General features: G+C 30.1%; 1 protein-coding gene across 2 annotated transcripts; it reads left to right on the top strand.

The window, feature by feature from the left end:
• The first annotated feature begins 2,320 nt into the window (after positions 1-2,320).
• On the top strand, positions 2,321-7,640 carry LOC149876406 (uncharacterized). 2 transcript variants are annotated; one of them, XM_090075370.1, is made up of 5 exons: positions 2,321-2,408; positions 5,648-5,740; positions 6,360-6,431; positions 6,946-7,082; positions 7,280-7,640. In XM_090075370.1, exons 1-4 carry the CDS (start codon positions 2,394-2,396, stop codon positions 6,955-6,957), a joined length of 192 nt encoding a protein of 63 aa, XP_089931496.1. In that variant the 5' UTR covers positions 2,321-2,393; the 3' UTR covers positions 6,958-7,082; positions 7,280-7,640. The 2 variants fall into 2 exon arrangements, with proteins under 2 accessions (XP_089931496.1, XP_089931495.1); XM_090075369.1 differs by lacking the exon at positions 2,321-2,408 and adding an exon at positions 4,161-4,631.
• The last annotated feature ends 7,398 nt before the right edge of the window (positions 7,641-15,038 follow it).

Here is a 15,038-nt window from a genome sequence, read left to right as displayed (position 1 = left end):
CCATCAAGGTAAACCTATCATTATGGCGCATAAATTTTTTGCCTCTCACAACTAATTTTGGTTTAAGAATTAGAAAGATCTTATTTTGAACCCAAAGACCTTCTTTGCGACAATAATTTGCCATAGATAGATTTAGGAGTTTTTATTTGTAAAATAGCATTATCTTTGATTTTATTTTTGTATATAAGGAAAGTAGCAACCTTGAAAATCATTATCTTTTAAAAATGCAACATCTCACTTATTTGATTATTGGTCCATCCACATTTACTAAAAGTATCTTTCCTAGAATATGACATAAACTCAATTAAATCAAAATAAACCTTTATTTTAAATATAAAAACTGCATACTTGAATTCTTCAAACCTGCTCAGCTTTAGCAAACAGGTATATTATTGCTCCAGGAACAAGTACTTTATATATTGTATGTATTACAATATGTATTGTAAAAGATTGTATAATGGACCATTTGATTACCAATAATTTGATTATAAATGAACAGCATGGTTTTGTAAAAGGTAAAAGTTCCAGTACAAACCTATTGGGAACAATGGACTTAATAACACAAGCTTTAGAAGATGGTTTCTCAATAGATATTGCGTTTTTGGACTTTGCAAAAGCGTTTGACACTGTACCACATGAGAGATTATGTGTTAAGTTAGCTAGTTATGGTATAAATGGTGAACTCTTAAATTGGTGCAAAGCATTTTTAAGTAACAGAACTCAAAGAGTTGTTTTGGGCGATAATGTTTCAGATTGGAAATTGGTTTTAAGTGGCGTTCCTCAAGGTTTGGTACTTGGTCCGCTATTGTTTATCATTTACATCAATGATTTGGTTGTAAATTTGCAAAATCAATGTAAACTCTATGCTGACGATACGAAAATAATTTCAATATTGCAAGATGAGTCCGAGCAGAGTAATTTACAAGGTGATTTAGATAAATTGTTGGATTGGTCAAGCAAATGGTTAATCAAGCTTAATGTAGATAAATGCAAAGTTATGCATATTGGACCAAATAATCCTCAATGTATCTATAAAATGGTAGATGGCAGTAATGATGATGAGACAAACTTAACATTATTTACATCATTATTTCGTCCTCATTTAGAATATGGTGCTTCAATATGGAATCCTTATCTTAAAAAAGACATTGAGAAAATAGAAAAAGAACAACAAAGAGCGACAAGAATTCATCAATTAAAAGGTTTAAGTTATCATGAAAGATTAGATAAATTAAAAATGACAACACTAAGTGAAAGAAGAATAAGAGGTGACATGATTCAAATGTTTAAAATTATTAATGGTTGTGACAATGTAATTTGGCATCATCCACAAGATTTTCTCACAAACTCAATCACTCGTGGTCACAGCATGCGTATTAGAAGACAATTAGTCAAACGATCAACAGCAAGATATGAATTTTTTACAAATAGGATTTCAGAAAAATGGAACAAATTAAATCAAGAAACTATAGATGCAAAATCTATTAACATTTTTAAAAACTCTTATGACAAATTAAAAACAAATGAACTATATTTTAACCTTAAGTAAAAGCTGTTATAGTCTAACAACTACTGTTGTTAAACTCCATACTCAAATCGCTGCTTTGAGTATTACAGCAAACCTTTATTATTATTATTATTATTATTATTATTATTATTATTATTATTATTATTATTATTATTATTATTATTATTATTATTATTATAAATATTATTATTATATAAATATTGTGCTAAACAACAAAAAGTATATTGTAAATAACACTAGTTTTATGTGACATGCACATATTGCAAGTTATTCTGCACAGATAGATATTTTTTTATGCAATTTTTTTATTACATTCTTTTTTTATTACAAATTTATTTGTATAGGTTAGGTTTATATAAATTTTAAAGCATTACTCTAGTTTCATTGTAAGAACAAGCTAATGCACCATAAAGGTCATGAGCTTGGTCATTGGATAATAGATAAAGCATATCAACATCATATAAATTTCCTTAAAAAAAGTTTTACAAATTGAAATCTATATGGATTCATATAAAAATAATTTAAATTCAATTTAACTCATTTTAACTAAAAAATAACATTATTAACATCTATATCAATAACAACTTCAAGTTCAGCTCTGTAATAAATTTTATACCTTCATTCTCAAACAAACTAACAACTTAATTTAAACAACAGTACACGGTGCATAGGAACATACTCTAACACCTTGCAACACATTTACCTATCTTGAACAACAAAATTCATGGGCACTGCCCTAAAATATGTGTTTTCTCCCCAGGCCCCCACTAAAAAAAGTTGTCGTTTACATTTTTTGAATGAGGAAATGTTTCCTAATGATAATCAAAAATAAAATTTCCGGGGATGTGTTGCAAGGTGTTAGAGTATGTTCCTATGCACCGTGAGTATTCTATTGGTATTTTAACTTTTATCTTGTCCTCCAGCTTTGAAAAGATTGTGTCTGTAACTACAACGCTAAAATATTGAAAAATAATTATATTATATAAACTAGACTAAATTACTAATAGGAACTGTGACTATGAACAACTTATTGACAAGTATTTTAATTGTCAATAAATTGATTAACTGTTTACTACAAGTTTTGCAAAATAAAACATAACCAGAAGAAATTGACTAAGTTTTGCAAAATAAAAATTAACCAGAAGAAATTGACTAAGTTTTGCAAAATAAAAATTAACCAGAAGAAATTGACTCAAGTAATTGAGATAATGCTATCTCTTTCAATTTATCTGAAGTAAACTTTTGGATTGCTTTACTAATCCACAAACTTTAAATCACCCTAAATAAATATACATAATTAAGTTGATTAAACAACTAAAATACCTCTGCCAACAATACCTTCTTTTTAAAACATATTACTTGAAATATCTTTAAAAAAGGTTACATACATACATATATATATATATATATATATATATATATATATATATATATATATATATATATACATATATATATATATATATATATATATATATATATATATATATATATATATATATATATATATATATATATATATATATATATATATATATATATATATATATAAATGCTTCATATAAGAGAAATAAAATGTTTCATATACTTGTGTATGAATTGCAAACAGCATTTCCATCTCCAAATAATTCTCCATAAGTTTGCAAGCCAGTAAGCTTTTTGAAGCAAAGGACATATTTAGCTACAGAAGGCAGCTCTCTATATATGTTTGTACTACATCATGGGAATAATATAGTTAATTTAAAAGTATCTACTCGTATTTAACAGTAGCTAAAAGGTTAAGGAACTTTCTTCATCCTCCTAATAACTACAAACAAATAAATTGTAAACTCAGGCCTACAAAGCTAGCAAATCAGGCCTACAAAGCTACAAATATTTCACTGCCTCCGTTTAAAAAAATGGCTGCTTATAATTGAAAATATCACGGCGTGCGATGTAAAAAAAAACGATGTAGCATTTTATGGTTATGGTTTGCATATTTTTATGTTCTTTTAAATAATTATACTTTATAGATGCCAAAAAATTGTTGTGTATGTGGCTGCAAAACTAATTATCAAAGTACCAAAAGCAATAAAAGCTTTGAAAAAATACCAGTTTATCGTTTTCCTAAAGATAAAGAACAAAGAAATATTTGGATAAAAAATATTCCAAATTCTAATCTATCTTTTAGTTTCAGATGAAACTGTTATTTGCCAATTGCATTGGCCAACAGTTTTCGAAAAAGTTACTGTTCAAAGAAAACAAAGACCAAAAATGCCACCATCTGTATGGCCAGGAATACCTTCAAGTCAAATACCAACTCCATTACCACGTCATCGCACAACACAGAAATCTTTAAGTATTGTTAGAAATTTTAGAACTGATGAACTTAGCACTTTTTTATTGGCTGATACAGCAACATATTGACTTTAAAAATCTTTTATTAAATAATTTCAGGGTTTTTTCAGTTTCAGTAATAACATATATGATTGAAAAAACAATTAATGTTCAATCTATTATGTTTTATAATGGCGTTCCTTTATTTCTTGTTGAAATTTTTGAGAATTTACATTTTGAAACTTTTCATTGTGGAATAAAATGTTTTATAAAAAGTTTGTGTAAAGATCGTATAAATATTGTTGATTCTTGGTCAAAGTTTGAGGAAACACTACATTTTTTAAATGTTATGGAAATAGATCATAAGAAAAACACTATTCAGCAACAAATAGCTATGTAAATATTTACTAGCAACAAGTCATGATTATGTTCTTCTTGGTATGTTTACAAGTGACCACTTAGAAAAAGAAATTGGGAAATTGAGACAAGGTTCTGGGGGTGTCTACTTTATAAATGTTCAACAAATTATAGAGAAATCACACATCACTGTTGTTATCTTTAAATATTGACAAAATTCTTTTGATTTTAGTGCAGGTCATGAGTGTGCTTCTTGTACATATGTTTTATGTGAAGCAGTTAGTGAAATATTTGACAATTTAGAAAAACTAGAGTCATCAATTTTTGATACAACCAAATTCTTTGATTTATATTTCTGGTTATAAATGTAGAAATGAATATAATGAAAACAATTTGTTCAATCAAACATTACTTTGTTATGAAAAGTTTGGTGAGTACCTCAAGTCTATAGATCTTGGTGGTCTTAAAATTCCACCAGACAATGTTTGCCAATGGGTGTTTTTTTTGCTTTGTCTTATTCCATTTGATAAAAGATAAAGTTTGTTGTAAGTCCTTAAGTGACATCTTTTTGCTGGTTTCTGAATTTTACTATTTTGAAATTAATCAAAAACATTGCAACACACTTGCTAATATATTTTTAAACAATTTTTTTGCACAAATTACACCAAGATCTAATAAAGAACCTGCATTAAAAGTTTTAAAGTTATTATAAATTTGTTTAGAAAAGAATGATTTAATCTGTTGTTGTTAAAATATATGCAAATATTTTCTTTGTTTTAATTTTTTTTTTAATTTAAAATTTAACTTTTTATTATTTTAATATAAATATTTCTAAATAAACTAATTAAACTCATTAACATTCATATTTTGACTCCAAAATATAATTTTATTGCAGAGTTGCTGATAATCCGTAAAAATAATAGGCCCCCAGTCACGGCTTACGGTTGCGCGATGAATAGGCCTTCAGTATAGAGCGCCATGATTTGAATCGATGTAAACAAAAACGTTATAAGTCATTAAAACTATTTAATGACTTAGAAGGTTTTTGTTTACATCGATTCATTTATACTAACGGGTGACTTTTCTATACCGCAATGTATCAATTCTATACAGCAACGTAACATTTCTATGCCAAAATGGAGCAAATCTATTATAAGTAGCGAACCTATGCCAAAATGCAGCATTGCTATCAATTTTTGTAGCAAATCTACGCATCAGTCTGATCCTCATCATCATCACCATCATTATCATTTTCGTCCTCACCATCATCATCGTTATATATGTCATAATCAGGATCTGTATTGTTTCCCCGTCTTCCTAATCGCCTTCACTATCACCTATAAAGTCACCAATAACATATTTGCATCTTTTTAAGAATCATTAGATTTTTTCTTTGTTTTTAATAATTTGGTCTCCCGTTTATTAAAGATAACTATTCCGTCTTAGGTGGAGAGGCCCATAAGTAAGTTACTGAGTCAGTCCTCTCGCGCGAAGCAATACATTGCAAGAAGGAACTTCCAAACATATTCTTCAAAACAGGTATAACATAGGTTTCTTTTTTTTTTTGTCATTGTGATTATCTTCTTCGATACAAGTTTTTCTTTATTTTTCTTTAATAACGCGTTTTAAGAAGTATCTGCGTTTTTTAGACTATGTTAATTATTATTAGAATCATCAGTAGCATCAAGATCATCACCGTCATAATCATCATAACAATCTTTCTCATCATTTTAATTTCAATGATTGTCATTAACATCTTTATAAACATCATCATTATCAAAATCATCATTATAATCAATAACATCCTCATCTTAATCATCGTTATCGTGATCACCATTATAACCGTCATCATCCTCATCATCATCTTTATCATCCATGACCTAATCATCATCAACATCTTTAACATTGTCTTCATCATCCTCATCATCATCATCCTCATCATCCTCATCCTCATCATCATCACCATCATCATCATTATCATTTTCGTCCTCACCATCATCATCGTTATATTTTTCATAATCAGGATCTGTAGTGTTTCTCCGTCTTCCTAGTCGCCTTCACTATCATCTATAAAGTCACCAATAGTATATTTGCATCTTTTTAAAAACCATTAGATTTTTTCTTTGTTTTTAATAATTTGTTCTCCCGTTTATTAAAGATAACTATTCCGTCTTCACGTGTTCATCCGATGTTTGCACGAACGAATTCCCAAACATATTCTTCAAAACAGGTATATTATTGGTTTCTTTTTTTTTTTTGTCATTGTGATTATCTTCTTCGATACAAGTTTTTCTTTATTTTTCTTTAATAACGCGTTTTCAGAAGTATCTGCGTTTTTAAAGAAAAATGCGCTTATCATCATCATCATCATCATCTTTATCATCCATAACTTAATCATCATCAACATCTTTATCATTATCTTAATCATCATCAACATCTTCATTATTATCATTATCCTTCTATTCATTATAATCATCATGGTGATCATGATCTTCTTCATCATCATCATCATCATCGTCATCATCATCATCTTCATCATCATCATCATCATCATCATCATCATCTTCATCATCATTATCTTCAATACCGTCAGCATCGACGTTGTTATCATCATCATCATCATCATCATCATCCTCGTCGTAGTTTGTTCCATGGTCATTTTAATCTATTAAAATGACTTGAAACAAACATTTTATGTAAGAAGATCTCACCAGTTAATATTTCTTATGTTTTTCTTTTTCTAGACTCAACACTGATGGATGAGGGGGAAGAGGAGGTTCCTCCATTTAGTTGGCGTAAGGTAGCACAAGTAGTAATTCCCCTTATATTATACCTCGTCTTGACTTTAACATGTATCTAACGCCTGGAAGGAGCATTGATGGTATAAAACGCTTTAAAATACGTGTATATACTTCACATTTTTCAATTTCAAAACGCTTTAAAATACGTGTATATACTTTATTTTCAATTCATATCTCTCTTGTGCAGAGTCTTTACACTTTGGATGTTTAATAATTTTCACTAAATAATTTTCAGTACTTTCACAAAATTTTTCAAGAATCCTTGTTTTATGTGTAGAGGGGGCAAAATAATAATTCTCGGCTCGACATGTGGTTCGTGTGCAATATTGTTCTGTCCAGGAGCTAACTTTTTGCGGAGTGACCAGCTCTGTCGACAATAATGTGACTATTTGGCACAGTTGTCCTGTTCACAGATGAAACAAAAACGCTTGTTTTAGCTGAGCTGCTGTCTCAGTAACAGAGCAACGACATGCAGGACATATATTCCAGTTGTATCTGCTATGCTGGATGTGGTTCCTTCATGTGTGCTGCGTAGCCAACAAGTACTGACTGATAAACGTTGCCGTTGTGTAGCAGAACAGCTTTGAGGCTAAGCATTAATGAATCAATGAAGAGACACCACTCTTCGTGATTAGGGATGGCACTTTTACTTATTTTAATGTAAAAAAAAAATTACTTTAAAAAAAAATTACTTTACATAACTTAGATTAAATTATGAAATATATTTACATTTTAAAGTTATTCATTTTTTAAAAAATAACATTATATTACATATAAAATTACTTACATAAAGTTTATTTTAAAAATGCGTAACTTATTAAAAACTTATTAAAAATGCGTTATTTTTTTATTACAAGTAAAAGTAGTTTACATAAGAGAGTTGTTTACTTTTTGTAAATTACTTTTAAAAGTAAGCCGTGTGAAAGTAATTTACTTTAAAAAGTAATTTAGATTTATACTTATACAAATAGTTTGTATCGAAATGTAATTTACTTTTTACATGTAAAAGTAAATTATTTTTGAAAGAGATCTTACGTAAATATAAGATTTTAAAAAAGTCATATTTACTTTAAAAGGTAAGAGAATACAGCATCGTAATATGAAATTACTTTTATGCGTAAAAGTAACAAAATTTAATATAGGCAACTTACATAAAAACTATTTGAAAAAAAAACTAGTTACCATTACAAGTAAATGTAAATTTTTATCATTGAAATACTATACTATACTTAGTAAGTAAGTAAAAAGTAAGTTATTTTATTTACTTTTATCAAGTAACAAAGTCATTTTATGTTGTTTTAACATACTGATTGGTAAGAAAAACAGCGTATTAAGGAGAATTGCCTTCTTCTGGGAACTTCTGGGTTATAATGTTAGGAATTATTCTGCATGTTAGGGTTAGGGTTAGGGTTAGGGTTAGGGTTAGGGTTAGGGTTAGGGTTAAGGTTAAAAGGCCCACGAGGGGCGTTCTTCAATTGTAAAATGCCTTTAGACGCACGTGTCTAGTCGTCTCGTTGCATCGATCTAGAGGAGTTTTCTGATAGATCTTGCGCTTTGGGCTCAGTTAATCGGTCTGTATCCACTGTAAACACGGTGTCTGCCGTTAGAAAATCGTTAACCAGGCGTTTGTGAGCTTTAACAACCATCCCTTTGAGTTTAAAACGAACGTTTCTTCAAAAGCCACTCGAGATGGAGGTACTGACGGAGGTTTGTTACGGTAACAACCTTGTGGTTTGCCATCTTCTTTCTTTCCGCAGCGTTGCAAACGCATCGGCCGGTCTCTTAGGTGACGAAAAAACGTCTGATCTCTCGACTGGAATGCTTAACGTACTAAGATTAGTAGAGTTAGTACTAAGAGTTGCATCTGGCCGCCGTAATTTTCTTCGATGATGTCTTGAAAATTTCGTGACGTCGTTTTCAAACCTCTAGGGTCGATTTTAACCTTCGACCTTAAAGTCGATTTTAGCCTTCGGTGTGGCTCTGTACAACTTTTGCGGTGAAAAAGCTTGCGCGGAGTCTACAGTTGTATTTAGCCGACAGACGCTGGCAACGCAGAAACAGAATGACTCTTGGGCGGCGCAAACCGATCGTTCAGCAAATTTCTAGCATTTTACGTCAAAGCGGACAATCTGCACGACAAATAAAGCTAACTTTCTCGTTGCAACAGTTAGTCACTGGACGTTGGACGAGTGTGTACAGCTGTTTTGCGTCGAAAGCCGACCGGTGGTCGGATGCGACTCTTCTTTTCATTCGAAAATCAGAACCTGGCCATCAGTTGTGTATCACCATCGAATGCTTAATGTAGTGATTTCTCGAAACGACAAAAGCTTGTAAATCAAACAGCCTCGCTGTACTGTTGCCTAATATGTTAACGGATGGCCAGGAACAACCTTGGTCTGTAATGAATGAGTTCGTTTTTCCATTCGAGGCACTAATTACTGCAGTTTTAAAAGTCACCTAAAGTATAAGCTCATCTCTCCATTCAAGAAAAACAAGCATCAGAGTTTCGGAAAGTTTGCATGCACGACACCACCATCGATGATACTTAAACAAACAGAAAATGAATTGCAAAACAGAACCACTGAAGTGCAAAACATAACAACGGACAGCTTGTAAAAAGCATGGTGATGAGCTTCTTCAATCCAATCAAGGAACCAAGCATCACAGTTTCGGCAATGGTGCATGTGCAAATCAGCAAACTGTGATACTTAATCAAACAACTTCACTGTTTTGCTTAGTTTAAGAACGGATGGCTAAGAACAACCTCGTTAGTGAGTATGAAGTAATCTCTTCATTCAAGGAATTAATAATCAGAGTTTTAGAAGTCTCTTACGTGCGATACTACTATCAACGGTAATTAATCAAACAGCCTCTCAGAATGGCCTAGTTTGAGAACGGAAGGCTAGGAACAAGCTTAGTAGTGGGTCATCAGTTCAACTTTTCATTCAAGGAATTAAGCATCTAAAATCTGAAAAATAAGAAGAACAGCTCCTTGTTAGAAGTTCTTATTTTTATTTTTCCTCAACTTCTATTTCTTTTCTTTTTTACTTTTTTTTTTTTAATGATAGTTTTTCTTTTTTTTTATCTATTTTGTTCGTTTAAATTAATACAACAGGCGTTTTAGGTCGTTTCTGTAACATTATTTAACACTTTAAATTGTAATAAATATTTGAACAGAAGAAAATCCTTTTCGTAACGTTAAAATGTCATAAGAACATTTCATCTTTACCAAATACGCTTGTAAAAATAGTTTCACTTTTAAAGTTTGTTGTATATGTCTTTTAATTTAGTGAATCGCAATTTGGATTTTCTTAGGCGCACATCTACTTTAGTTGCTTTTTCGTAAAGAAAGGTCACCAGAGTTTTCTTACACAGCCCCTGCAGCATAATCTTTAACAAAATACTCTTTTGAAAAGTTTTACATTGAAATAAACAAAAGCCATTTGCGTAAGTAGAGATAAATTAGAGAATAAAAAGTGCATAAACGCCTCGCTACTTTGATGAAGAAGAAACGGATGACTAGATGCAACATTTTAATTTCGTGTGCTATCTCTTTCGATTAAGGTACTTTTTGAATATTTTTTCAAAGAAATGTTAGCGTAGTTTTCCTTTTTTAAATTTAAATCATGTTTAAAGGTAGTTTTTGAATGTTTTTTCAAAGAAATGTTAGCGTAGTTTTCATCTATTAAATCTAAATCATGTTTAAAGGTAGTTTCCGAATATTTTTTCAAAGAAATGTTAGCGTAGTTTTCCTCTTTTAGATCTAGCTTATGTTTAAGGTAGTTTTTGAGTATTTTTTCAAAGAAAAGTTAGCGTAGTTTTCCTCTTTTAGATCTAGCTTATGTTTAAGGTAGTTTTTAAATATTTTTTTAAAGAAAAGTTAGCATAGTTTTCCTCTTTTGGATATAGCTTATGTTTAAGGTAGTTTTTAAATATTTTTTTAAAGAAAAGTTAGCGTAGTTTTCCTCTTTTAGATCTAGGTTATAATTCAGGTAGTTTTTGAATATTTTTTCAAATAAAAATTAGCAAAGTATAGTTTATTTATCATGACATCACAAAATACTAAACTCAAAAAGGCAAGATAAAGTATAAGATAAACGTAAAATAAGATATAGATGAAACAAATGTTAGGCTGCATAAAATCAAAAACTGCATTGCCTATCATAAACACAAATGTCTAGTGAGAGCTTTTAAAGTTCGTTCTTTTCGTCTTTTATTTGGTGAATCGCGATTTGAATTTTCTAAGGCGCACATGTCTTTCAGTTGCTTTTTTCTTAAGGAAAGGTCGCCAGAGTTTTTTTACGCAGCTCCTGCAGCATAATCTTTAACAAAACACTCTTTTGTATTTCATTACATAGAAATAAACAAAAACCATTTGCGTAAACAGAGATAAATTAGAACGCAAAAGTGCATAAAAAGCCTCGCTACTTTGGTATAGAAGAAGTGGATGACTAGATACAACTTTGTAAATTCGTGTACTATCTCAATGGATTAAGGTATTTTTCGAAAGTTTTTTAAAAGCATAAATAGCGTAGTCTTCCTCTTTTAAATCTAGCTTATGTCTAAGGCAGTTTTTGAATAGATTTTCAAAGAAAGGTTAGCGTAGTTTTCCACTTTTAAGTTTAGCTTATGTAGCTTGACAAAACAACACACAAAAAGACAAGATAAAATATCAGATAAACGTGAAATAAAATATAAATGAAACTAAAGTTAGGCTGCATAAAAAACAAACAACTTAATAATCTACTAGACATGTTTAAGTTGAATTAAGTAAAGTCCTTTGCGCAAATTTGGGTAAATAAGAGAGTAAAAATCCAAAAAAAGCCTCGATACTTTGCTGAAGAAGAAGATGACTATATGCAACTTTTTAAAATCGTGAGCTATCTATATCGATTTAGGTCCTTTTTGAGTACTTTTTCAAAGAAAGGTTAGCGTAGCTTTTCTCTTTTAACATTAGCTTATGTAGCTTGACATCACAGAACACAAAACTAACAAAGGCAAGATAAAATATAAGGTAAACGCAATATAGAGTATAGATGAAACTAAAGTTAGGCTGCATAAAATAAACGGGTAACAATACTCTTCTATGTATGTTTACATTGAGTTAAATAAAATCCTTTGCGCAAATATAGGTATGTTAGAGAATAAAAGTGCATAAAAAGCCTCAGTACTTTGCTGTAGAAGAAGTGCATGAGTAGATACAATTTTTTAAATTTGTGTGCTATCTCTATCGAATAAGTTAGTTTTCGAGAGTTTTATCAAAGCAAAATTAGCGTAGTGTTCCTCTTTTAAATCTAGATTATCTCAAAAATAGATTTCGAATAGTTTTTCAAAGAAAGCTTAGCGCAGCTTTCCTCTTTTAACATTAGCTTATGTAGCTTGACATCACAGAACACAAAAAGATAAAATAAAATATAAGACAAACGTAAAATGAAAAATAGATGTAGCTAAAGTTAGGCTGCATAAAAAAGCAACAACATAATAATCTACTAGGCATGTTTAAATTGAATTAAATAAAATCCTTTGCGCAAAAATAGGTATGTTAGAGAGTAAAAGCGCATAAAAAGCCTCGCTACTTTGTTTAAGGTAGTTTTTGAATAGTTTTTCAAAGAAAGGTTAGCGTAGTTTTCCTCTTTAAAGTTTAGCTTATGTAGCTTGACATCACAGAACACAAAAAGATAAAATAAAATATAAGACAAACGTAAAATGAAAAATAGATGAAGCTAAAGTTATGCTGCATAAAAAACCAACAACATAATAATCTACTAGGCATGTTTAAATTGAATTAAATAAAATCCTTTGCGCAAAAATAGGTATGTTAGAGAGTAAAAGTGCATAGAAAGCCTCGCTACTTTGCTGTGAAAGAAGTGGATGACTAGATACAACTTTTTAAAATCCTGTGCTATCTCTATCGATTAAGGTAGTTTTCGAAAGTTTTTTCAAAGCAAAAATAGCGTAGTCTTCCTCTTTTAAACCTAGATTATGTCTAAGGTAGTTTTTGAACAGCTTTTCAAAGAAAGGTTAGCGTAGCTTTCCTCTTTTAAGTTTAGCTTATGTAGCTTGACATCACAAAACACAAAACTCAAAAAGACAAAATAAAATATAAGATAAACGTAAAATAAAATATAGATGAAGCTAAAGTTAGACTGCATAAAAAAACAACAACGTAATAATCTACTAGAATCTAATAAAACCCTATGCGCAAATGTAGGTATGTTAGAGAGTAAAAGTGCATAAAAAGCCTCGCTACTTTGTTTAAGGTAGTTTTCGAATAGTTTTTCAAAGAAAGCTTAGCGTAGTTTTCCTCTTTAAAGTTTAGCTTAAGTAGCTTGACATCACAAAACAAAAAACACTAAAAGGAAAGGTAATATAAAAGTTAATCGTAAAATAAAATGTAGGTGAAATAAATGTTAGGCTGCATAAAAGAAAAAAAAAATCGTAGCATAATAATCTTCTATATATGTTTGGATTGAATTAAATGAATTCCTTTGCGTAAATATAAGCAAACTAGTGAGAAAAAGTGCATAAAGAGCCGCGCTACTTTGCTGCAGAAGAAGTGGATGACTATATGCAATTTTTTAAAATCGTGTGCTATCTCTATCGATTAAGGGAGTTTTCGAAAGTTTTTTCAAAGCAAAAATAGTGTAGTTTTCCTCTTTTAAATCTAGCTTTTGTCTAGGGTAGTTTATGAATAGATTTTCAAAGAAAGGCTAGCGTAGCATTCCACTTTTAAGTTTAGCTTAAGTTGCTTGGCATCACAAAACTCAAAACTCAAAAAGAAAAGATAAAATATATGATAAACCTAAAACATAATATAGATGAAACTAAAGTTAGGCTGCATAAAAAACCAACAACATAATAATCTATTAGGCATGTTTAAATTGAATTAAATAAAATCCTTTGCGCAAATGTAGGTATGTTAGAGAGTAAACGTGCATGAAAAGCCTCGCTACTTTGTTAAAGCTAGTTTTTGAATAGTTTTTCAAAGCAAGTTTAGCGTAGTTTTCCTCTTTTATGTTTAGACTAAGTAGCTTGAGATCACAAAACACAAAGCTCAAAAAGGCAAGATAAAATATAAGTTAATCGTAAAATATAGATGAAACAAAGTTTAGACTGCATAAAAAACAAACAACATAATAATCTACTAGGCATGTTTAAGTTGAATTAAATAATGTCCTTTGCGCAAATATAGGAAAGTTAGAGTGAAAATCCATAAAGAGCCTCGATACTTTGCTGAAGAAGAAGATGACTATATGCAACTTTTTAAAATCGTGAGCTATCTATATCGATTTAGGTCCTTTTTGAGTACTTTTTCAAAGAAAAGTTAGCGCAGTTTTCCCCTTTTAAGATTAGATTATGAAGCTTGACATAACAAAACACAAAACTAACAAAGGCAAGATAAAATATAAGGTAAACGCAATATAATGTATAGATGAAACTAAAGTTAGGCTGCATAAAACAAACGGGTAACAATACTCTTCTATGTATGTTTACATTGAGTTAAATAAAATCCTTTGCGCAAATATAGGTATGTTAGAGAATAAAAGTGCATAAAAAGCCTCAGTACTTTGCTGTAGAAGAAGTGGATGAGTAGATAAAATTTTTTAAATTTGTGTGCTATCTCTATCGAATAAGTTAGTTTTCGAGAGTTTTTTCAAAGCAAAATTAGCGTAGTGTTCCTCTTTTAAATCTAGATTATCTCAAAAATAGATTTCGAATAGTTTTTCAAAGAAAGCTTAGCGCAGCTTTCCTCTTTTAACATTAGCTTATGTAGCTTGACATCACAGAACACAAAAAGATAAAATAAAATATAAGACAAACGTAAAATGAAAAATAGATGTAGCTAAAGTTAGGCTGCATAAAAAAGCAACAACATAATAATCTACTAGGCATGTTTAAATTGAATTAAATAAAATCCTTTGCGCAAAAATAGGTATGTTAGAGAGTAAAAGCGCATAAAAAGCCTCGCTACTTTGTTAAAGGTAGTTTTTGAATAGTTTTTCAAAGACAGGTTAGCGTAGTTTTCCTCTTTAAAG

Source organism: Hydra viridissima, unplaced genomic scaffold (genome assembly GCF_058129835.1).
Source record: "Hydra viridissima isolate aposymbiotic clone 2 unplaced genomic scaffold, HvirCarnegie_v1 scaffold_20, whole genome shotgun sequence".
NCBI classification, from domain to species: domain Eukaryota; kingdom Metazoa; phylum Cnidaria; class Hydrozoa; order Anthoathecata; family Hydridae; genus Hydra; species Hydra viridissima.
Note: the sequence above shows the minus strand (reverse complement) of the source record. Positions and strands in the feature narration are given on the sequence as shown.